The sequence below is a fragment of the Mchenga conophoros genome, linkage group LG12 (assembly GCF_057382185.1).
Source record: "Mchenga conophoros isolate Kocher_MC1m ecotype Shallow Benthic linkage group LG12, M_conophoros_male_GT1.1, whole genome shotgun sequence".
NCBI classification, from domain to species: domain Eukaryota; kingdom Metazoa; phylum Chordata; class Actinopteri; order Cichliformes; family Cichlidae; genus Mchenga; species Mchenga conophoros.
The window spans coordinates 18,769,199-18,793,974 of NC_140537.1; the positions used below are offsets into that span (position 1 = coordinate 18,769,199).

A 24,776-nucleotide genomic window follows, 5' to 3' on the forward strand; every position below is an offset into this window, starting at 1 on the left:
TAAATAAATCATATAATACAAAAATCTACTATTCACATTTCAACTTTTAACTAATTAAATTTTCAGCTTTTTCCTTTTACAAATTTAAAGTAAAACAACACAATTAAATATGAATTAAAATATGAAAACTAAAAGAACATGCATATTCTCTGTCATATGGACCTGCATGAATAAACTTTCTGAATCCTTTATCATCTGCAACTGAAAATAGTTGTGGATGATTACTATACCTTTCTAATGTGACGTTGTTGTCCCTGGCTCTCTTTCTCTCCCTCTGGCTCTGTTCCTGTGCTACTGAGTGTAACTACCGCCCCTCCCCCCTCTTCCCAGCGTAAAGCACACAGCTCACGTGCGGAGTGAAGCGAAAAAAAGTGCTAGAGAGAGGTTGAGAGAAAGGGGGAAAAAAACATGTGATGGCTCGCGATAAGGAGCCGGCTCGCGTCGTTCACGTCAAAGAGGCGGCTCTAAGAGCCATTTCGTTCACGAACGACCCATCACTATTGACCAGGTACCAAAGCAAATCATTCCTACCGTACAAATAATGTAAATATGACGGTGCATCACGAAAGATTGATATCAAACTGATCACTTGACCAATATTACGTTACTTGCTCTTCAAGTGAATCAACAAATGGCGAAATGAAAAGCCGAACAAATGCTATTTTTTAGAGAGTCTTAGCTTACGTGTGTTTATTTCATATTTTCAGTTCTTACCCTCCCCGACTAAATCGGTTTCAGTTATGTACTGAAATATAAGAATGGACATTAGAGGCTTCTTTCAAAGAAAAAACTCAGGTAAATGTTATTTTATATATTATGCTTTGTATGTTGTTCAGTATATTTCTATGCAAAACAAGAGGGATTTCAGTACACAGCAGGATATTCACATTTGTAACCAGATATTTACATACACTTTAGGGAGAAAACATAAAACATTTTTACTGTACAACATCAATTTAGAGTAAACTTTTGCTTTAGATAAATATTGAAATATAATTTTGAATTAGTTAAATGTCAGAATAAAGAGACAGAGCTTTCTGTTTTTTATCACTTTCATCAAATTTAGGAGTACATATACACTAAGTTTATTGTTAATTAATAAGAAAACTCCAGAGGATTCCATTCTGAGCTGAAGAAGCTTCTGATAGGTTAGTAGAGTCCATGTGAGTAAATTGGTGGCACAGCTGTGGATGCATATAAGGCAAAACACAGAGCCTGTTTCTGTAACATGGGAAAATCAAGAGATGTCAACCAAAACACCAGGAAAAGAATTGTGGATCTCCATAAGTGTGGCTCAAGTTTGAATACAATTTGGTGCCATTTGCAATTAAGAAATACAGATAGTTTCTCTCTTTACTCTTAAAGTTAACAAATATGTTTTTATATTTATCAATCTAAAAAAATAAACATTTAGTCTGATTTGATGTTGCAATTAAAAAAGTGTTTGTGTTTTGATCTGAAGAGTTTGTAAATATCTGTATATTTGATGATTGTCAGCACAAAGAGGGAGAGAGAGGAACAGAGAGGGAGAGAGAGGAGAATGAGGACAGAACAGAGGTGGAACAAGAGCAGGTGAGACACACATGTTAGCCAAATGGTCGTTTACCAAAAGTATCACCATATCATAGGTACTCATGTATCTCGTACCTAGTGTTTCTTTTTAGGTTTGTTATTTTTCAGATTCTATATTTATTAAGTTATGCAGGCTTGTTTGCACAACAAGGCTAAATAATTATATAAACCTTTCTCAATCTAAATAGTGGACTTTGGTAGAATTAAAAATAAGTGTAGTGCAGGTCTATGATGATTTTTAGTGCTACTATCATCTAGTTCTGATTCTGGTTCTGTCTTGGTTAAATCCCAAGTAGTCCTGATTTTGAACTGTTGTAGTCCTGTTTTAATTCTGGATCAGTTCTGGGTCTGGTTGAATTGGGGTTTAGTCCTCGTGTCCTGATACAGCCCTGACCTTGTTCTTCCTTGCTGCTTAATTAAAAAACTAGTTTCAGGTGTCCTGCACATGTGATATATATCTTTCCCTATATGAAGTCATTCTTTTTTGAACAAAACTCAAAACAGAGCCAATTAATCTTTCAGTCATTTCTACCTCCCCCCCCCCAAAAAAAAAATAAAAAATCCCACATGCATACCACCCTTTTGGGCTAAGCCCCGGGTGTTTCAAATGTCTGGCTCCGCCTCTGTTTATATATATATATACATATATATATAGAGAGAGAGATAATAAAATTATATATATATATATATTTATATATTTATATATACATACATACATACATACATACATACATACATATATACATACATACATACATACATACATACATATAAAATTGTATTTTCTTAAGTAATTAGGCTCGTAAATGAATTTCCTCAGTGACCTGAACTTTCACACCCAAATGAGACAAAAGGGTTTAGTTTGCCCTGCGCTCTTGACTGTTACATAAGCACCCTAATTTATTCTATCTAGATCTAGATGACTGCTAATGTGCGCTCTGAGTCTTTCAACCAAGAATGCAAAATCAAAGAACCAAAACAAAAAAAAAGAAAGTCAGGTGTTAATAAATTTCTTTAAAAAAAAATTAAAAAGGTGAGCAGCAGAGCACAACTAACAGGTTTTGCTACCAGTAGTTATTAAAGACAATGAGCCATGTCACATGTGGCATTATATCTATGAGAATGACCCAGCACAAATTAACACCATGAAGTGCAGAATCAACAGAAAGCTTGGAAACTTAGGAACAATAACTTCAAGCAGCATTAAACTTTACGTTGGTGTTTCTTTAACTGCTCTGAGGCAAGCACAGCTTTTTAAGGAAGCCAGACTGTTTCAGGCTGATGAAATTCTATCATGCTAAAATACCACAAGTAAAACTCATTTAACCATAAAGACACTACAGTATGTTGAGAAAAAAGGGATGAAGCATGAGAAAATGTGCGTATGATTTTTATTAATCGTAGTATAGGAACTAGCCACTGCAGATTGTTGTGTTCAACTGTCTGCTCAGTTATTTGTTAAAAAATATAATAACACCACCCGTTACTACAAAAACATTTAATCAAGGTCTTATCTTAAGATTTCCTAGGATTTTGTAGAAAGCTCATCCCTCCTGACATGTAAGGATTTGGAAATTGGTCAAATTCACTGGTCAAAAAGTCAGATGACTGCTGATTATCAGACCCCTCTAAAGCAGGCAGGATGACTATGTGGAACTTGACTTCTGGGTCTGAAGCATACTTCACATCCAGATAGACCTGTGGTGGAAAAAGAGTCAACATTACCATGCAATCTGAAGGATATAAAAAAAAAACAACAGCAGCAATAGAATAATATTAAACACAAAGTGAACCGTCTTCCTTCATTAAATAGGTTCTTTTAGATGTTAAGGAGGAATTGACTTAACCAGGCTGGCGGAGAATGAAGACAACCGGACACCTGCTGCAGATGGGGAATCAGTGAACTTTTATTGAGGCAGAGACAACCTTCTCAAATCAGCTCACATCAAGAGATTCCAAATATTTGCTGTGAGGATGGGTATATATTCTCTAAAACTTACAGGAGGGGGTTGTGAGGAAAGTGCTGCATTAGCAGAAAAACAACTCCATAAAAGGAAATCGGCCTTGGGTGTTCTAGTCTCTTCGCTTGCATATCTTTCGCCTGCAGGATGAGGCGATCGCTTCTTATCGCTCTCAAGGCCAAAGTCGTGAGCACACAGTTGCACAGCAACTCTAAAGCTGAACAATATTTAAAGCTGAATAATGTTTGATCAGATTATATTTTCTTCAAATCCCCCTTTTGACCCATCTTAAATGGGTCAACACACAAAAATAAGTAACAATCAAAGGAACACAGAGACGTGTCGAAGCCTGGCTCGAAAAACTCCTCGGGTCTTTTCATTTGTCTTTATCTGTCATTGCAGATGAGGAGAAAAGAGTCCAGGCACCACCCTGCCCAGGGGTCGGCTGCAAGCAGTCTCGGTTCCCGATGAAAGCAGTAACAGCTGTCCTGCACAAAAGGATACAACGAGTCAGTGCAACCAGGGTAGTGACACAAAATTAACAGTTCCTGTAACTCAGCAATCAAAAAGCATAAGTAATGATAAAAATGTGGAGAGTACAGAGTATACTATAATAATGAGAGATATAAACGTGAAAATGTGAAAGAATAAATCAACCGTAAAATAAACTCAGAACGGTAACTGCTAAGGACATTCAAAAGTGAATATGGTAAAACGTGAGGAAGGGGTGTGGAAAAAAACAATTTATATCCAGTGGTGGGAGTACACATTCGCTCAGGCTTAAGTCCGGAGACCCTGAGAACATCGCTTAACCCTCACAACCCGACCAGACACAGTTCAACCAGATATATCCTTCAAGAGGAAGTGGGTGAGGGAAACAATTAATAACAAACCTAATACAAAACACCACAGAGAAACAACCAGTCTAAAAGCATTTAAACAAGAGAAAGACGATAATGTTCGTCACCCTCACGATCAGGATTATGCCAATGGGAATGAGACCCAGGGCCAGGAAGCAAATAAAGACGCAACATCTTTGCCTGCCTGTCATTTCATGGGGAAAGAGCCAAGACATGTTTACTTAGCTTTGATGTCGTCTAATAGAGGATGATGGGGCAGAGAAAGGTGGTCCAGTTCCTCCCACCTCGCCAAGGGCGTGTTCTAGGAGTTAAAGAGCAACAACCTGCAATCTGTACCAAAAAATCTTCATAGTCCCACCGGAAAATCATAAGAGTAATAAACGATTCAGCTTAACAGACAAGTATCATGTTCAGGTTTATCCAATCATTAAATCACTATTATTGCCACAATTTGCTTTATTCACCCTTTGGGCAATGAGAGAGAGAGCCCCTAATGGCCAGTTAGTGGGCTCTAGGTCAAACTGTCCCCAAATTTGTTATCTGTTATTATTACTTGTTGTCATGTCACTTGTCTGTTTTCTACTGCACCCCTCTCACCAAAGCAAAGCAAACATTAGCAGCACATTGACCGTAGTCAGACATCCTCATTCCATAGGTGCTATAAAACATTTCCTGTAAAAGAATCACAGTTTTCAAGACAGGGTGTGTCTCCCCCAACACTCTCACCAGAATACAGTGTAATAGCATCCCCAACTCCTAACCCATAAACACCGTTTCTTCACACATCCGCCCAGAAATCCTGTAATAGAAAAACATTAAAACTGTAACCCTGTAGGGAAGAAAATGTAAATGGTAACGCTGCGCAGTCACCTCTGTAAGCAACACAAGACACAAAAATGGCATTTACAGGTTCACTCATCCTCGAATATTTTGTCATCCTTCTACTCCTGTAAAAGAAACCCACATAAATTCATCCACCCTTTTATCCTATCTAGGTGGAGGTGGTTAACCTTGAGTCATGGTCAAGTCTTGTCATCTTTTACCAGTCAGTCCGTTTGTTTTTATTCCCAGTCTTTCATCCATTCATCCGTTCTTTGCTGATAGTGAAACCTGTCGTCGCATCTAGTTTCCACACTCAGCAAAATGACGTCATCTCAAAAAGAAACAAGAACTTGAGTTTGGATTACCTCGCTGAATCCTTTTTTAAACAGGGACTCTCGTTTCTAATTGTCCCCACAAGTGTTTCCTCCAGAACCCATTTCAATGCGGAGAAACTCACTTACAACAATTTTCTCGCCGACGTGTAATGCTTGTAATTTCCGATGTGCAGATCTGCTTTAAAGAAAAGATTCACAAACAAAAATTAGTAAATATAAAACAAAATAAAATGAAAAATAACAAAAACAAAATGCAGACGCCCGGGTCTTAGGACTTGTCACTGAATATTCTTCCCATCAATAAAAATACCAACCTAAACCTACACAGAGTCAATTCAACACCACCTCAATCTTTTCATATTCATAAACCTATATGTTTTGCGTTCGTGAAACAAAATTGAACCATTAAGTAAGTTGAGCTCTTGAAATGTTTTAATTCTCTTAATTCTGCCAGTTTATTTCAACACTTATTCAATGACTTTTATTCAACTGCTACTTGGTCACTCGACTTTTACCTGTTCAAATTGCCTAGGGTTCAACAAAGTCTAGATCCCCGTTATCATGAAACTTGAACGGTGTACGATGATTTACTTACAGTAATTTAGAATCATCACTCAACCTAGCTCTACTACTGGCACTGCGTGACTTTTCTCACACTGGAAACCAGAATTTAGTACAGAACTTTAATGCCTCAGGCAATCGCGTTCAAGGGCTGCCCCCCCTTCTCTTCTTCTTTGTCCGTGTGTTCCTCCTTTATTAAATCTCCATCACAATGACGTGGCGCTCTGAAATAAAACTCACACTGTTAATTCCTCGTTTTCACTCTGCACCACTGCTCAGAGTGTTTTCTTTTCTTTTTAGTGTAGAGTAAACCATTAAGTCGAGGCCTTAAGCCCCAGATATCTCGCACGGGCATCATTTTCATAACCAAACCGCTCCGGACTCTGCTCCCCAGACCACACAAATGCCCTCTGGGCTTATTATTATAGCAAATTCTGTATTTGACTTTGTTGTGTGCAGCATTGAGCCTTTGTCAGTAAAGCATTCTTCATTGCAGCAGCTGGAGCATTGTGTGTCACTTCTTAGTAAATTAAATCAACATTTTGATTTTAGTGCATGGGTATGTATCAGTTTTTACTCCCTCAACAAGTGCATAAGTGTTCATGTGTGTGTTTCCCTTCATTCTAAGTAGGCGCATGCAGAAGTGTGTGTTCGTGTGTTGGTATATGTTTGTGTTCATCACCTTCCTGTTCTGTAGTTTAGGTAAACCAGCGGCCTGACGCATGGCCTAGGGTCCTCCCCTCCTCTTTGGGTCTGTTTTCATCCGTTGTTGCAGCTGCCTGCATCTTCTCCTTGTACCTTGACCCTTTTGCTTCTCCACGGCCTTCTGCAGCTCTGCTGTTCGGCTCTTCTCAGAGGTCAGCATCCTTCTGCTCACCGTCCCTTTTCCTCCGGGCTTAATGCGCGTCTCGTCACAGCTCTGTCAGCTGACGCAGCCTGGGAATTTCCCCCGTGTAGTGAAACGGGCTTTAGGTTTAGTGCTCTCCGTCTCTGCTGCATGAGATCACTCTTTTGCAGCACTGTTGACATCCTCAAGTTGTTGTTGTGAGTCCAGCTGCTGTGGCCTTCAGGGGTCAAAGGGTCAAAGATGGTCGCGGAGAGGGCAACGATGGTAGAGGGGAGGGTAGGAGTCCAGGTCAGCTTCGGCTCTCAGAAAAAACAAAAACAAAACAAAACAGGCGAACAGGAAAATGATGTTGTGTTGGCTGTGCTGTGTTGGCTGTGTTATCCCGAGAGGGGAGAAACAACGAGATCTCGTCTCCCCCCTTTTTTGTTTTTGTTTTTTTTTTTTTTTGTTTTTTTTTTCACCATATAATCAACTCATAACCCCTCAAGTTGACAGGACAACACAGGTACGTGTTAAAATTCTTAAGATCCTGTTTAGAAACCTAAAAAGGAATTTCCTATCATTCAGTAGTCATTTGTCTTAAACAATCAACAAAAACATGTCCCAAGTCGACCCTTTTAACCACTAAATTTGTCGTGTCCTCACTTAATCCTCAGACCAGTGTCTTTGTCTTTTGACGTTACGTTGTTGTCCTGCAACCCAAAGCGTTTAATTGTCAGTAATGTATAAACTATATCATTTAAAAACAGGTGTATGTTAAGTGTCGCTACTTTAACCTTGCATGTACGTGCACATGTATGTAAGCTGTTTCTTCATTGCATGTATGGGTGCGTCTGTATATGGGTCACTTTAACTTTTTCTCAAACGAGGCATTTCTCTAACACGCACATGTGTCTGTTCCTCACCCTTCTCATATCTTTCTCTGGTTGTGTGTGGTTTTATTTGTTTCAGTGATTTACCAGGAACATCTTTTCCTTTTCTCCATGTCTTCCGCCAGAGGTTAACACTGGCGAGATTCAGGGACACAGCACCCAGAGCAGTTCAGCGAGAAAAACCTGCCTCAAACTACATTCTCTCTTTTTTGTTTTACCGGGAGGGGTGAGGACAACTCTGGTGTCCAGCCGTGAATTTTAGCCAAAGCTTGGCCTGTCTTCTGCTGCCGTACTCAGGCTTCCAGGTTGAGAAAAAACACCTGTATGAAGACACTAAACATACATTTAGTATTTGTATAAACATAACTGCCTAAATCATTGAACTCTTGAGGAGGGTGTATTTCAGAATCAGAATCAAAATCAAAACTTTATTGTCATTGTCATGAGACCGACGACATTAAGAATGGTCCCTGATCATTGCATCATCCCTAGTAATATCAAATATAAAAAAACAATAAAATTCAATCAATAAAATAGATAGAATACTTAAAATACTAAGTATTCCCACCGTCATGCTTCAGACCGTGCATAGATTAACACAAGAGTGGCATGGTGGACATTTTTGTAGTATTCAGATGTGTTATTGCAGTTGGATAACAGCTGTGTTTGAGTCTATTAGTCCTTGCTCTGATTGCCCTGTACCGTCTGCCTTAGGGCAACAGTTCGAACAGGGAGTGGCCAGGATGTGAGGTGTCTTTTATGATGTTTTGGGCCTTTTTAAAACAGTGGGCGTTGTTTGACTCTTTACTAACTTTAAAACCCCACCATAACAATTTCTCACTGACAAACTTCTATGCATCCATTTAAACATGCGAAGCCAGCACAAAATCACACACATACCCCTACAGCAAAGCTTTAACATAACCACAATGCAACTCCTCCCTTAAACGGGAGAAATCACCCTGAATCAACCAGCTCTATATAAAACGTCAAACAAAGATAAACCACAAACATTTCTACATTTCTGTGTCTTCCACGCAGCACAATAGGCAGAAAAACACCGATTACTCACAGTCTACAACAAAAGAAAAACCTGCTCTTTTCACAACTCTCACAGCTAAAGTCAAAACTCTTACCCAGTGCCTCTGAAATAATAAAAAATCACCAAATACTCGATTACTCTTTTCACTCGCTCCCTCTCACTCCCTTCTTCCTCATACAGCATACACGCTCGCTCCCGCGGACCCGCTCGGCCCCGCGGGCTCACTCGGCCCCCACCTTTTTCCTCTCACAGAGACAGAGAGAGAGACCCTTTTCCTTTTTTTTTTTTTTTTTTTTTTACTTCGGTCTATCTGCACAGAGTTTACCTCATCTCTTTCCTTCTATGGGCATGCACACTTCCTGTCTCACACACACAGCCCCTCTCTCAGAGAGAGAGCAGAAAAGAGTTTTTCCTTTTTTCAACACTCAGGAGAAATTCAACAGACAGTTTATACCACTATTTTACACTTTATTTACACACACCGGTAATTTATGTTCTATTTACACACGGGCCCGCATAGACATATGCCAGAAGAGGTTACCCCTAACTTTTTGACTAATTTAAAAGCACCTATAGCCCAGGCCTAGCCTTGCTGATCAATTACCGTTTCAAGTACGCCGCCTTGAAAACGGCCTCATTACTAAGTTCTATTTATTGATTTTAAAGGAGAATGTGGGCCAGCTGGGTTTCTGCCTCTGTTAGGCACTAATCAGCTGGGGCGCTGCTTTAAAGGTGAGTCAGCACTGAAATATCCCTTCAGGTGTTACCAAGCTTCTACCAAACCGGAGTCTGGCGGGTAACCTTGCCTAGAGCTTCCTGATAGGGGTGCTAGTTGGTTGTCACCTTGTTCACACGTCTCATTCACACTTCATACATTACCTGCAGTCACTCATTACCCTCCTTATGTATGTAATAAATGTGTAAAAAAAATTCTATGTGTGGTGTATTATTTTAACCAAAAGAGGAACCTAGTTCCTTTAATTGTGTAATCTGTGAACAACGGAGAACCAAACTGTCCTGCCCAGTGTTCCACAGCAAGCATTCAGCGTGTATTTATGTGTGTCCAATATCAAACAGAACATCAAAACATTTAAAACACTAAAATCATCGGGGTTTTAAGAAGAGATCCGTTTTCTCCTATTGATCAAAGGGACCCCTCCTATGGACTCCAACCAGTACTTCTCTTTTTTAAGTTTTAGAGGATCTTTTCTAATAAAGTCCTCTGGGCCTTCCTAACCCTTCTGTAGTTTAGAGAATATTACTAAAAAATATTCTCAAGGCCTTTAACCTTTTAATTTGTTTAGAAAGGCGTTACTAATAAACCCTTTCAAGGTCCCAGACCTGCTGAGGTATGTATCCGACACCGGAGAGCAAACCCGTCGGCTGCAACCGTGGTCAGACCTCAGTTCACTCTTATCTTTATTCACTTATTCACTTATTTCTTATTCACTTATCTCTTATTCACTTGTCTGATTCTCAACAAGCCTTAAGTAAGCCAGACAATTTTGGTTATGAATTACTAGGAGTTTGGACACTAAGTATTTTTATAATGTTCAATATAGCAGAAATAAAAGGTCTGCTTACCTTGTTTTTTGTGTGTACACAGCTTTTGTCCAAACTCCGTTCACTCAGACCACAGCCGATCTCCTCCCCTCCGTCCAGTTGACCTGGAGCGGATCCTGTTCGTGACGCCATTTGAAGGATATAAAAAAAAAACAACAGCAGCAATAGAATAATATTAAACACAAAGTGAACCGTCTTCCTTCATTAAATAGGTTCTTTTAGATGTTAAGGAGGAATTGACTTAACCAGGCTGGCGGAGAATGAAGACAACCGGACACCTGCTGCAGATGGGGAATCAGTGAACTTTTATTGAGGCAGAGACAACCTTCTCAAATCAGCTCACATCAAGAGATTCCAAATATTTGCTGTGAGGATGGGTATATATTCTCTAAAACTTACAGGAGGGGGTTGTGAGGAAAGTGCTGCATTAGCAGAAAAACAACTCCATAAAAGGAAATCGGCCTTGGGTGTTCTAGTCTCTTCGCTTGCATATCTTTCGCCTGCAGGATGAGGCGATCGCTTCTTATCGCTCTCAAGGCCAAAGTCGTGAGCACACAGTTGCACAGCAACTCTAAAGCTGAACAATATTTAAAGCTGAATAATGTTTGATCAGATTATATTTTCTTCAAATCCCATTGATGCAGAACAACATAAAAGTGAAGATAGATAGGCTTACCCACCCAGAGTCTATACTCTACTTTGATGATGTTGCAGTTTAGGATTGAGGTGGTCACAGTGGAAGGTACGGTGATGATCCTGGTGACAGTCTGACCTGCCGAGTGTGGGATGGCTTCACCCTCCTCCTTCAGGATGTCTTTTGTTTCAACTTTCCTTTTCTTATTTGCAAAGTAGCTGTATTTCCTGTACAGACAGTACTTGGGCTTAATGTCACGAGAGGACTTGTTCTGAATTGAAGCCATGACCCTTATGCCTTCTCCTGGAAAAACAACAAGAACAGGTTATACATGAGCGTTACGCTCTGTTTGCCATGAATTTACAAATAATCAAAAAACTGGTTACAGAAATATGAAACTTTTAAGTTGCGAGTGTCACTATTACAAAATCAATGACTTGCATTAATTCCGCACAGAAGACAAATGCATTTAATTATATGAGTTTAAAGTTTGACAGCAGTACTACAAGGAGAGGACGGTTTGAGGTCATGTACCAAGATTACATTTGGACATTTCCTGGTATGCGTTTAGGAGTGAAGTATTTACATCACATTTAGTTCCCAGTCTTTACTTCCATGGCCTGTGACCTACATTAGATATCATCTTATCTTTAGACCATAAATGTGTTCCATGAGCAAATTGACCTTGAGCTGCACATGTTTCAGCTATAGATGAATTTCAATGTGTTCTTTTGCCATTTTCTACTGTAATCCACTATTAGAATGACGTGCAGATTGACTGTGTGGTTCAGTAATGGTTTAAATTACCTTGGCAGAAGCCTGTTTTTGCAATGCTTACATCCATGGCCACAGATCCCGTTGAGAAGAGCTTCATTTTCTTATCAATCATATTTTGCTGTGGGCTCTAACATAAAAAAAGGGTGGATTTTAGAAAATCTGTGTGTGCATGTGTGTATTTGTTCAACAACAATGTAAGGGTACCATCATCACTGGATCATGGTTTGTCTTTTGGATGAGGGTAAACTCTGCCTTCGCTTTGCTGTCCATTCTCATCGACCGGTTCAGATTTGCCTCGACTGTGTACAAAATCTTTCCACATGAGCCCTTGAAGGAGGACGGCAGGTCTCTGTAAGATGTGGCAACAAAAGGTGCAATGAAACTTAAATGAAAGGATATTGTTATAGAAAATAAAGAAACATGTTTGAATATGTTTATATGGAACACCAATGGAAATAATTTTGTTCAGAAGAAAACTCACTGCACTGGAATCTGAAAGGTGAATGGGTAGACATGGCAGCCAGGGGAAAGATCATTTTTTGCCTAAGGAACAATGAATTAGTCAGATAGCATGTTTTTTTTTATGTCTGATTAAAGGAAGGTTTGTAAATTTGTCTCTGTGACTGTTTTTAGAAGGGCTGCTCATTGAAATAGCAGGTTTGCAAATAGTTCTGAAGAAGAGAGAAAATTACAGAAAGAGAAGAGCAGGATAATGTTATTCCTGCTATTATTGCTGCCATCAGCTGGTCAAGATTGTACTAACCTTACTAGTTAAAAGGCATTTTTTGTATAAATGATCATTCAAATAAAAGCTTTTCTGTTAACAGTAGCAGATTAATTAAACATACCACGATTTAAAATGATTACAGCATTGTGCTAAATTGAAAGACATTAGCTTACCCATAGATTCCTGAATGACAAACTGCTTGATGCTGAAGTACTTCTCTTTGCTTTGGTAAGTCACAATAGTTTTCCCATAATTTTCAGTCCATGACACTTGAGCTTTTCCCTTCAGCTTTACAAAGAGTGACTGTACTTCACACTCATTAGTTAATTCAAATGTAACTTGTCCCATGAGATAATCACCACTACTGAAAGTGTTGCTTTTGTTTAGGGGATTGTATCCCACTGTAAAGTTCTTAACACTACTTGACATAGTACACTGTTCAAAGCTGCAAGTACAGTAAATGCCAGATAAGCATGAGGAGAGAGGTTTTATGTGTCATGAGGAGGGTTTGTAGGTGCAAGTACACAGAGTTTTGATAATAATTAAACCACAGGGCCCTAAAATATTCATGTTTATTGATAAGAAACATTGTAAATGTCTGCTAGAGTAATTAAATCTTGTGTAAATAAAATGTGTAGGCATGGTTCTTCTATAAATGAAATTATGAAACACTAACCTCGTACTAGTGTGTGTAGGCGCAAATAGCATTATGGACAATAAGGTGTGACTTGCATGGATCATGGAGTTAAACATGTGGTTAAACACTGGAAATGTTGAGTGTTTACTTAAAGGAGAGTGCATCCATATACCAGTGTGTCTAAAGGTAAAGTTACATAAAAAGTCCTCATTATTCTGTGGTCGTAGCCCATTGGCCAAATCTGGCCCATTGTGTTCTCATGCACACCTGTTGGCCAGTCAGGTTTCTATTCATTAGCCACTCCAGCTACAAGGCTCAGACTCCGTGACTTGTTGCCTTTTTTTGGAAGCCCCGCACAGCTCATATCTCAAGTTTTGACACATTCGTTTGTTTTGTTTTTTTATTGAAGTGTTATACACCAGGTCTGAGTTTGTATCTGGCACAGATGTGGTGCTGCTGTTAGCAAAGTCTGTCCGGACACAGTCGTATGAAGACATCCCAGAGCAGAGCTTCAAAGTGTTTGGTTAAAGGAGTGCATTTGTAAAAGCCTTTTTTAGTCTTATCCATCACTCAAAGGATTTCATAATACATATACCTGTTTACATACACATTCCTTTTACATGCACATTTTTTTTATTCCACACTGGTAATACTGGTAATACACTAGGGCCCATTTGTGGGGCTCAGTATATTTGCTGTGGACATGTGGATGTCTCAGAAACAATCTCAGCATTAGGATTATTGTTATGGGCTATTTATCAGTTTCCCATAAACAGTACTTGAAGAACAGTACAAACACATTTTTTCTTAAACCTCAATACCCATCAGCATCAATATACCGCAGCATATAAAGTGAAATTTATAAATCCATATATTTAGAACAAATTAGCTCTGTGTATTAATGCTGTAGACCAAATAAAAGGATTACTTCAATAGTACCTTTCAAGATAAACATCACACAGTGCTTCCCAACAAAACATTAGATCACAAAAAAAAAGCTCAAATAAGCCTGACTACATCTTTTTTAAAACTTAAAACGAACTAATATTAAAAATATTATAATTATAATTAAATATATTCAATGAGTGTATTTTATGGATTCACAGAATCTGCTCCTGCTGGCCCTGTTCTACTCTACAGCAATAAAGATATTTATGCACTGAGTGGCAAAGATTTGATATTTAAAAATCCATCTGTTAAAAATGTATCAAAATACGCCTCGGTCATGGAAATCTTCTATCATCACACTGATAAAATAAATGAAAATATACATTTTCTCTGAGGCACTAAGTAATGTCTGGAATAAATGTTTTTATAAGTGGCTATATACAGTGATTTTTTTATAGATTTCATATCATCTCTGTAACACATCGTGTTACTTCCTTGAGCTATTCAGAATATTTAAATCAGAATCAAAAATAAAAAAGAGCCCAGTACCCTCCAAATCTGTAGCCGAGCTTCTAGGACTTTCTGTCTGAACTGTTCAGGGAGGGGTACATGTCATATGTCTCACAGGAAGGTGGTAAGCCATCAACTCCAGGGGCAGCTGGATTTTGTAGAAAGCTTGTCCCTTCTGGAAAGTCAGAGTTTGGAGATGCTTCAAATCCACTGGCTGAATAGTCAGATGACTGCTGCTTATCAGACCCCTCTAAAGCAGGCAGGATGATTATGGGGAACTTGATCTCTGGGTCTGAAGCATACTTCACATCCAGATGGACCTAGAAAGAGTCAGTGCTTATTAGACTCGTAATGCATACTTGATTAAATAAAGATATTAACAAGGCCTGGGAAATACTTTCAGGAAGATGAAATAGGCCTATTCACCCGGAGTCTGTTCTCTAATTTGATGATGTTGCAGTTTAGGACTGAGGCGGTCTCGGTGGAAGGGACGGTGATGATCTTGGTGACTGACTGTGGGATGGCTTCACCCTCCTCTTTCAGGATGTCTTTTGTTTCAAGTTTCCTTTTCTTATTTGCAAAGTAGCTGTTCTTTCTGTAGAGACAGTACTTGAGTTTAATGTCACGAGAGGATTTGTTCTGAACTGAAGCCATGACCTTTATGTCTTCTCCTGGAAAAACAACAACATCAGGTTAAAGTTCTGTCCTACAATATAATTACATTGATGTTATGCTGCATACAAAGCTGTGGAGCTGTGGATTTCAGTACTGCAAACTTTTAAGAGTTTAAGCTGTGTCATCATCTGTTTGATCTTTGCAGGAATGAGTTCGCAAAGGTTTTAAGATTTTCTATATTTCTGCAAAAATATAACACATTTCACATTTAACCAACATGTGCACTACATGCCTTATCTGTCATCATAGTCTATCCTCAGTCATAAAAAGATTCCCTGTGGAGTGAATGTATATTTCAGTAATGTGAGATTGCGAGCAAGTCATAATTACCTTGGAGGAAGGCTGTTTTTGGAATGCTTACATCCATGGCCACTGATCCTGATGTGAAGAGGTTCATCTTCTTATCAGTCATATTTTGCTGCAGAGTCTGAGAAGAAAATCACAATTTATGTACATGCAGTGTTAATTCAGGAGTGTAACATATAGCAGTTTGTAAGGGTACCATAAGCTCTCCATCAAGGTTTCCTTTGTGGATGAGAGTGAACTCTGCCTTTGCTTTGCTGTCTTTTCTCACTGAGTGGCTCAGATTTGCCTCCAATCTATACACAATCTTTCCATGTGAGCCCCTGAAGGAGGAGGGCAGCTCTCTGTAAGACAGGACAATACTATTAACAAATCAAAGTGGGTGAGTGGCAGGATATCATTTAAGGAAAAATTGAAAACACTCAAGAGTGCTTATCCTTATAATAATAGTTTTTTAATAAGTAATTATTGGGGGTTGACTTGCACGGTAATTAAAGTTGCAAGAAAAAAAATATGATTGCAGGCAGGGGCGATTCTAGGATCAGAGCTTTGGGGGGTGCTGAGCACCCAGAGAGCTGCTCAGCCAGGCAAGATAATCTTTACTCGTCACGCTGAGACCCTGTCTCTGTCAGTCCCTGCATCCTTAAATGTCTCCAGTTGTACAGAGTTCCCTCTGGATGTCTCTTTGGTGCATTTAAACCCCTGTTCCTTCCTGTCCTCATCATCTGTTGTCTTCATCTCCGTTATCAGTCATCATAATTTTACCATCTCTGTGCAAGTCTGCAAATTTCTTTATTAAATCATAAGATTCTTAAATTCATCAAGTCTCTCTGTGCTTGGGTCCTTGTCAAAAAAACACGACATCACTGTTTTGTAAATTTTAACACAAGTTAATTCCCACAATTGTGAAAGAAAAGCAAAAGTCTGTAACAAAACCATCAAATCTGATAAAGGTTATTTAAATGCTGCAAAAGAAGAAGGGATTGGAATAAAAAAATACATATCCTAACCTTAATTACTGGGGGAAAATTATGAATGATGATCATAGTGAGTAAGAAGTAAACTGAGGGCATTTTTTGGACAGAGATTCACTTTTAGTGTGTATGTATAATACAGATACATAAAAATACACTCCAAAAATAGAGTCCTTGAAATGTACAAAATATTGATAGAAAAATTATAAAAATGGAGGCAACAATGTATACAATGTATGAAAAGATCTTTACTGCAGATACTACTATGGCTCTGCAGATTTTTTATTTTATTTTAACCTATGTCGCCTCACCCTGAGGTTGGAAAATCTGTCTATCACTTTTTGGTGGTCAAGTCTCTCAAGCAGTTTAACAGTTTCTGTTTTGCCTGTCACTGTTCCCTGTCTGTTTTCTTACCTGGTTCTTCCTGACCTTGTACTTTCTCCTCACGTTCCCATCTATCCTCTCTCCCTCTTTGGAATGATAATCACAAATAGACTGTATTCAATTAGATGAAAAAAATATATTATTACGATCACTAATAAAAAAGTCCTCTCTCAGTGTACTTTCAAGCAATTTAAAGTTTTAGATTTTAAATTGGCTGTATAAATTTTAATGGGAGCAACAGGGCGGTCAAATGTCGCTGATTTTATTACACAGTAGGACGGATTGTAGCGAACATGTCGGAAAACACGTTTTCAACACTGTAGGTTACCTGGGTGTAAAGTTTTTCAGCTAAAAAGAAACATGGTCTGACTCCTACCCAACTATATAAAGAGTAACTGAAGGTTAAATGCAGCTAATATGTCCTGTTTTAAGCCAGGCACTCACACCTCAGCTCCGCTGCATCTCAGCCACCATCGCTCTGGCAGAAAGGACGCTAGAGCCAGAGCAGGGGAGAGCCGAGCTGGAACAAACCATTTGGGGAGGGTATCTATACTTTTGTTGTTAAAATGTTCCGTCTCAATTAAGCACTGTATGCTTTTTATATTTTTAGTAGTGTGTCACACAAACAGCAAATATTGTCAAAAAAGTAAGAAATCTTTGGGGGTGCTTTGATTCATTTTGGGGGTTCATTGAAAGACATAAGCGTACTTACCCTGAGATTCCTGAATGACAAACTGCTTGATGGTGAAGTATTTGTCTTTGCTGTAAAAGGTTATGACGGTTTTTCCGCCTTTCCCTTCAGCTTTACAAAGAGTGACTGTATTTTGCATTCCTGTGACAACTCCAGTGTATTTTGTCCTGTAATATAATCGCCACTAGCAAAAGTATTGCTTTTGTTAATGGGATCATATCCCACTAAAAAGCTCTTAATAATATTTGGCATAACGCTATCAAACGCTGCACAGTGCTACAAAAACAGCAAGTGCCAGCTAAGTGTGAGCAGCGAGGTTTTCTATCTCATGACGAGAGTCATCTTACAAAGAACTTTGGTAATAATTAAACCACAGGGACCTAAATAAGTGCTAGCACGTGGTTCTCCCGGGCCACCTGTTGTGGGATTGTTGGAAAACTTTGAGCAATATATATGATCATGTGATTGAACTGGGGAAATATTAAATATTTACTAAAAGGAAAGTGCATCTAGGTAAGGCTATTAAAAATAAATAAATATAAAATCCTCATTAATTAGTCTATGGTCAAGCCCTATGGACAAATCTGGTCTCACGCATGTTTTAATGTTTACCCGTTTGTTTCTATTCATCAGCCACTCCAGCTACACAAATTGTCTTCTTTGGGAAAGCCACACCCAAGCCCTCTACTCTTGAGCTATGTTTGTTTGCTTGTTTGTTTATTTGTTTATTTTTTACGTGAACTGTAATCTGTCTAGTCTGAGCTGTATGTAGGACCTCACCTAACACATTCAAACTTGGCCTGGAGTTAATCTCAACTAAAAATCTGAAAAGCTGTGTGAGCGGATATGGCAAAAACGCTGTTCTACCAGGTTGACAAAATCTGTCCCGAGACATGCATATGAAGACCTTCCGAAGCAGGCCGCTATAGAAATGTTTTAGGAAAGAAATGATATGTATGATGTATGAAATATGAGCATGCTGTTTCTGTAAGTGAATGAATGATGAAATTGAAATAATGCAGTTTCCTCAATGAGGTCACTGTTACCACGTGTACATGTAAACAGCATTACTCACACAGCACGTGGTAGCACGTGATATTCCTAAATCACCTGTTGTGGGTGTGTTAAACTTTACAGTCCCAAGCATGGGTCATGTGACTAAACACAGTGGAAATACTCCAGGGAAATATGAAGTATTTAAAGGTAGTGTTACAGAGTGTAGCCAAAATGAAATCTTTATTCTTCTTATTTGAGATTTTTTAAGGTCTTGTCTTTTTACAAAAGAGATGAATAATATATTTCAACTGTGTTTTCTTCTAATGCTTTCTGGACTAAACTCGACTCATCGTAGCACATGACAATTGAGTGTACTACTTATTATACTGCATGCCATTTCATTGCACATATCATACACCTGATTTGATGCAAACATCATTGAACTTTCACATCAATATAACTATATTATTTTCAATTATTGTGGTGTGCCTTGATGATCTGGTTTGTCCTCTGACAGTTTGAAAATACTATAAGGATGTCAGCAGGTTGTGAATATTAATATTAATCCTGTATTAAACTTGTAAAGAGACTAATATTGATCCTGTATATTTGATTTCAGCAAGTAATTGCAGACTACAGGATGCTGAGAAACCAAAAAGTGAGGGAACTTTAAAACCACACCAACATACCAATATATATTTTTCATTACATGTAATATAGGAGATGTCATTTCTGTCTACCCTAATGACCACTGCAGATTGTTACACACTTTTCATCTTAATTATTTGTTATGTTAGTTGTTAGTTATGGATCATGAAGGGAAAGTGGCAAACAGAGACTGCTCATGTACAGCGCCCTGAGTTCTGTGTCTTTGGGTAAGAGGTAAACTGCTAAATTGCACCTTTTCATCCTTAAACCTGCACGCTGCTGCCCTCTATGGGAAATAAGATGGACTGCAGCATATTTACAACCAGGGCACAGTAGCACAACAGCAAGCTCAACTAGTCTGATAACAAACACAGGCATCAAATTTTAGTTGAAGTTCGTGTGTGTTATTTAATTTATGCAAATACTACATTAGATCACCTTAATGCTAGCACTAATTAAAATGGTTCTAAAAGTCTGCATATGATGGACTGTAAGGGGGTGACATCATTGAGATAATAATAAAAGAATGTTTCTGTTCTGAAAATAATGTTAATAGCAAGTGAGCATTAGCCATTTTTTTATCTGGAACAAAAAGACGCAACCTACCTACTGTAGGAGCAAATCCCAACTCCCCACCAGCCTCTAACGTTGGCTTGGAGAAAATGTTGACCAGAAATTTTTCTTTATGTTTCCTTAGGTTGATTCAGCATCAACCTTTGACCTCATTTTGTCTTAAAGCAGTTTTTCAAAATATATATACATATGGTGTAAAATTCTTTATTTGTTCAACTGAGAGCAGCACTCTGGCGCTGCTCATGAGCTTAATTCACCATGGCAGCTAGTCCCAGATAACGTGGGAGTTGTTGAACTCCAGACCACTTAGAGAAGTTTCCTTCCAGTGAAGTCATTTATTTGGCATAAATTGTAATTAGTATACTGGACTGAAGGAAGTTCAAACCACTGATCTCCCATTAGCGAATAATCTATTTGAGCTACAATCATTCCAGCTACATATCTCCAGGAACACATACACAAAAACATAAACAGACACTCAAAGCCTGAAAATAATGCGGGTCATGCTGTTTCAACTCATAGTTCTTTTGTTTACTATTTACAGTGCAGTCTATTGGTATCACAATCTTTACATTATCTGAGACAATCTCTGAAAGATGCTCTGAAAGAGTGTACTGAGATTAGGTATTTTCTATTTTAACATGAGTTTAAACAGAAAACAAGGAAAGCTTTGATCATTTTTTAAAAGTGAAATTTAAATATGGTGAATTTGATCTCTGGCCCTGAGGCATACTTCACATACAGATAGACCTGTGGTGGAAAAAAGATTAAATGTAAGTCTTACTTTTCTCGAAATCAGAGAAAACAGGAAACTAAAACCATAATTTCCATGGGCTCAGTAAAATTGGACAATAGAAGATTCTCTGTCTTTGCTTCTTTTTCCTCTCAGGTTTGGAGTGAGCTGGCTCCTCAGCTTTTTCCTGGGATCATCCGTGCCATCAGCTCGTTTAATCTGCAGTATTTAAAGAACCTGCACTCTCTGCCAGATCATTGCCTGCTCAGTGGTGGTGCTGCAACACAAGGCTACCAATTTATTCTCTCTCCTCTTGCCGACTAGTCGTTTGGTGTTATAGTCGCTGGAAAAAACTCAAGCTGACTCCTACAAATCCTACTCATCTGAATCCCTGAGCTAGTTTACTTATGCTAAAAGAGAAACACTTCCCTGTCACCCACCTGCCTCTCTAGCCTTCTCTCCCCTCAACTTGCTGTAGTAATCAATCCAAGACTACATGACTTCATGCAATCAAAGTAACCCTCACCCATCTCTAGCTTGATCTCTCCTCTTCAGCAGAAATCACTGCGTCACCCCTTTAAAGAGTGCACTCACCTGTTAAACTGTTAGTGAGTCCTGCATTGAAGTCCATATTTACTGACATTATGACTGTTTTGGCACTAAAAAGTACTAAAATCAATCCAACACAAAAATAGCTGAATGGCCTGAAGCAAGTATTTAATGTAAAGAAAGCCTCCTACATAAAATTTTCATGTGTGTTATTAACAGATTTTCTAAAAGGCACATGTCCCACAGTAAGCAGGTAATGAGTGAATCGTTTACTAAGCTGAGATTTTTGGCTGTAATCTTTGTTGCTGCAGGATACTTCTGTTGTGTTCACTCGCATATGTGGGATCAGATTCAGGCTCAAACATGTACAAAGGGATTTGTAAAGTTACCTGTTGTGATGCCACAGCTCTGCAATAGAAAAGCCTCACTTCTGGAGCAAGCGATAAGCAGTTTAAGTGTTTTCTTTAATAATTTATACAATATAATAAGTATATTATCAAGTTAGGTTTGCTGTTAGCAAAATTTAAGTTACTTGTGTTCCTAGCGGGTTTGCCAGTGATAATTTTCAAATGCACTAGCTAACTTCTCGGCTAATGCTAATTGAAAGCTCAGACAACATCACTGGCCATTTGCAATGTTGATGATGATGCAGGAAGAACACCAACACGGAGATAACAGATTGTGCGTGGACAACATGCAACATCCATGGTCACTGATCCTGATGTGAAGCGCTTCATCTTCATATCTTCCTCAGTCGTCTTTCTCGATCCCAGTGCGTCTCTACACCTCTCTGCATTAATCATTACTTATTATTATTCGCTGACTCTTTTCCACAGCATGTCTTTTGTGCAGTCTTCCTCCAATCACCTCAATCAGTCGCAGCCCCAGTGGCTGTCCCTCCCTGAGCCTGGTTCTGCTAGAGGGTTCTTCCTGTTTTTCCTCCCCACTGTCACCAAAGCGCTTGCTCAGGGGGTCATACAATTGTTGGGGTTTTCTGTTTTCCTTGTATCTTTTTATCTGTTTTGATTATCTTAAATGTACAGCACCTTGCTCAACAGTTTTTGTTTTAAATGCACTAAATAAATAAATTTGATCTTTTATTATTGTACAATATAAAGCACCTTGAGGCACCTTGAGGCAACTGTTATTGTGATTTGGCACTGTATAAATAAAACTGAACTGAATTGAAATCTTATCTTGGCTGTGGAGTCTTACAGGAAAATCACAAACTGGTTACATGCAGTATTAATATTGCATGTACAATGCACCCCCACTGAGCAAACTCAGTGGGGGTGCATTGTCTGGCAGTTTGTAAGGGTACCATGGATGAGAGTGAACTGCCTTTGCTTTGCTGTCTTTTCTCATCAAGCAGCTCAGATTTGCCTCCACTTCATACAAAGCCTTTCCCCTTGAAGGAGGACGTCAGCTCTTTGTGAGATGTGACCACAAACTGTACAAATCAAACTGGGTGAGTGACAGGACATCTTTCAGAAAAGAGAGAACACACTTGAAAGTGTTAATCCTTAAAGTCTGTGGTAATAATAGTTTTTCCCGATACATTTCAGAGACAACTCACTGTGAAGGGACTTGAAAGGTGAATGGGCAGACATGGCAGCCTGACTGGGAACTAAAGCAGTCATTTAAAGAGCGTTTCATTTCTCATTAAAGAAAGGCTTATAAACAGACTCTTGGATTGCTCTTGTCACTGTGGTTTGCTAATTTTACTGAAGGACGGTTTCCACCATGAGGAGGACAAACTAGGAAACAAATTTAGTAAGTCTTCCTTGTATTATTTGTGCTACTAGTTTGAATAGGACAGGATTACATTTACGTCTTGGGAAAAAAAGATCATCTTACAACAGTCAGGGTCTGATTTTGTAAACTGTAAGAATATGTTTAGCGTGTAGACTAGTTTTGTCAAAATACCAGAAAGGCAAAAGAAAAAGAAAAATGATTTTGTAATACAAATTTTAAAAAATGAAAGACAAAGAAAGACCAAAATATATCTATAAAACCTATAAAAGCATTACGTTATTTTCATTTCACCTACTTTATTATTATTATGCCATCACACTGCCTTGCAACCATTTAGCAAAAGACTAAACTGTTATAGTGGAGCAGGGCTTTGGCTTATTTTTACAGTTTGCCTCAATATACTTTGATAAGTTTGATAGCATATGAAGGTGGACACACCACAATGCATAGAAAACGCAAGGGTTCAAAAAAGTAAGTACAGTCACTTTTGAAAATGAAAAAAACAATGTACTACCCCTATTTTTTTTTATTCCTCAATATGAATAAGTACATCACTTTTCTAGCTGCAATAATATTGGCCCTATACTATGGTCCTGTACTAGTTAATGAACAATGCAAGAAAAACCAAAATAAAATCAATCAATCAAAAAAAACAAAAAAACTTACTTATCCTGACCTTCCTCAGTGATAAAGTTTGTCTTGAGTGTATTTTGCAGTCTTGTGACAGCCCATTTGTAATTTATCCTGTCAGAAAATCACTATTGTTGAAAGAATTGCTTTTATTTCTGGGGCTTATATCCCGCTGAGGAGGTCTTAATATTATTTGGCATAACATCCTACTCAGTACTACCGGTACAATAAAGTGATACGTGAGACGGAGAGGATGGAGGTTTTATGAGCAGGTGATGAGGAAGGAATTTGCTGATAGATACTTGGGTTTAATTAATAATTAAACAATATGACCCCAATAAATCATGCTTCCCTAAGAATGTACTGATTTATGCATAGTTTTGTTGTTGCTGTTGTTGTTAATTTGACTAGCACTGATATGCAAATTCACTAAGAGCTAAATACTACATTTAAAAGCAGTGTGGCCTGTCAGCTTTTTACCTAAAACCTAAGAAAGGCAAAATAAAAGCTCCATGATGCTGACAATAGTAGTTGTGAACCACGCAGGCTTGTTCTTTTTGAACTTAAACATTTCGTTGCATGTGCCTCTTTTTCCGGAGACAAACTTGTTTTTGTTTTGAATTCCCACGATTTAAATTGAGTGGCTTCATTATTGCTTTTTGTTTACTGATGTTGTTCTAGTCATAATAAATGAAAATGTTGCACAAAGAAAATGAGTGAAATCAGACAGAATAAAATAAAAAGAAGTGAAACCTTTTCTGCTGAGTCCACTTTGTTTAAATATTATGTTGATTTACAGGTACAATAAACTTTCTAAGCATATATTTGAAATACAGTTGCTCGTTCGAATCAAATCCATCCAGACTTTATCCCGACTCTTAAGCCACTTTTGGTAGTTTTCCCATCAATCTTTGTTTAACAAGCTCCTTATTCTAACTTTGCACTGGAGTTCCTTTGCTTAATTCAAAGTTAAAAATAATCTTTATAAGCAGTAAAATCTATTATTTCTACTGTGTAGACAACCCTCCCTTTAAGCAGGCTATCTTCTGATTGGATGTCTCCTGGGATGACCACATTATGAGTATCCCTTCTTGCCAGCATCACAAAGACCCAAGAGGCAAAATGTTACAGTGATTACTTGTAGATACACTGACCTAATCATTGGCCCAAATATTACCATCAAGATACACCACATCATCTTTAAGAGTAAGAAATACATCACACACACACACACACACACACACACACACACACACA

General features: G+C 38.4%; 2 protein-coding genes and 1 long non-coding RNA gene across 4 annotated transcripts; all 3 read right to left on the reverse strand.

Annotated features, from left to right (window-relative positions):
- Window positions 1-773: 773 nt before the first annotated feature.
- LOC146562427 (arrestin domain-containing protein 3-like) lies at window positions 774-13,012 on the reverse strand. 2 transcript variants are annotated; one of them, XM_085294155.1, is made up of 6 exons: window positions 12,746-13,012; window positions 12,328-12,387; window positions 12,051-12,195; window positions 11,877-11,973; window positions 11,116-11,372; window positions 774-3,270 (listed from the first exon to the last, which is right to left on the reverse strand). In XM_085294155.1, exons 1-6 carry the CDS (start codon window positions 13,000-13,002, stop codon window positions 3,088-3,090), a joined length of 999 nt encoding a protein of 332 aa, XP_085150281.1. In that variant the 5' UTR covers window positions 13,003-13,012; the 3' UTR covers window positions 774-3,087. The 2 variants fall into 2 exon arrangements, 1 of the variants encoding a protein (XP_085150281.1); XR_014894647.1 differs by lacking the exons at window positions 11,116-11,372; window positions 11,877-11,973; window positions 12,051-12,195; window positions 12,328-12,387; window positions 12,746-13,012 and adding an exon at window positions 3,420-3,557 and having other exon boundaries at window positions 3,056-3,270.
- Window positions 3,456-11,054, reverse strand: LOC146562428 (uncharacterized). The gene is made up of 2 exons (XR_014894648.1): window positions 10,682-11,054; window positions 3,456-10,551 (listed from the first exon to the last, which is right to left on the reverse strand). It is a non-coding gene; the product is annotated as an uncharacterized LOC146562428 (long non-coding RNA).
- Window positions 13,013-14,670: 1,658 nt separating the features above from the next.
- Window positions 14,671-22,790, reverse strand: LOC146562429 (arrestin domain-containing protein 3-like). Its single transcript, XM_085295308.1, has 5 exons — window positions 22,711-22,790; window positions 15,786-15,930; window positions 15,614-15,710; window positions 15,035-15,279; window positions 14,671-14,928 (listed from the first exon to the last, which is right to left on the reverse strand). The coding sequence occupies exons 1-5, from the start codon at window positions 22,788-22,790 to the stop codon at window positions 14,671-14,673; spliced, it is 825 nt and encodes a 274-aa protein (XP_085151434.1).
- Between the last annotated feature and the right edge of the window lie 1,986 nt (window positions 22,791-24,776).

Coding starts and splice junctions, on each gene's coding strand:
- LOC146562427 (XM_085294155.1), bottom strand. CDS start 13,002: ATGTCAAGTAGTGTTAAGAACTTTACAGTGGGATACAATCCCCTAAAC. Junction 12,196..12,327: donor ACCTTTCAGATTCCAGTGCA/GTGAGTTTTCTT, acceptor CACATCTTACAG/AGACCTGCCGTCCTCCTTCA. Junction 11,974..12,050: donor ACCATGATCCAGTGATGATG/GTACCCTTACAT, acceptor TTTTTATGTTAG/AGCCCACAGCAAAATATGAT.
- LOC146562429 (XM_085295308.1), bottom strand. CDS start 22,790: ATGAAACGCTCTTTAAATGACTGCTTTAGTTCCCAGTCAGGCTGCCAT. Junction 15,931..22,710: donor ACCTTTCAAGTCCCTTCACA/GTGAGTTGTCTC, acceptor CCTGTCTTACAG/AGAGCTGCCCTCCTCCTTCA. Junction 15,280..15,613: donor AAAAACAGCCTTCCTCCAAG/GTAATTATGACT, acceptor TTGTTTTTCCAG/GAGAAGACATAAAGGTCATG.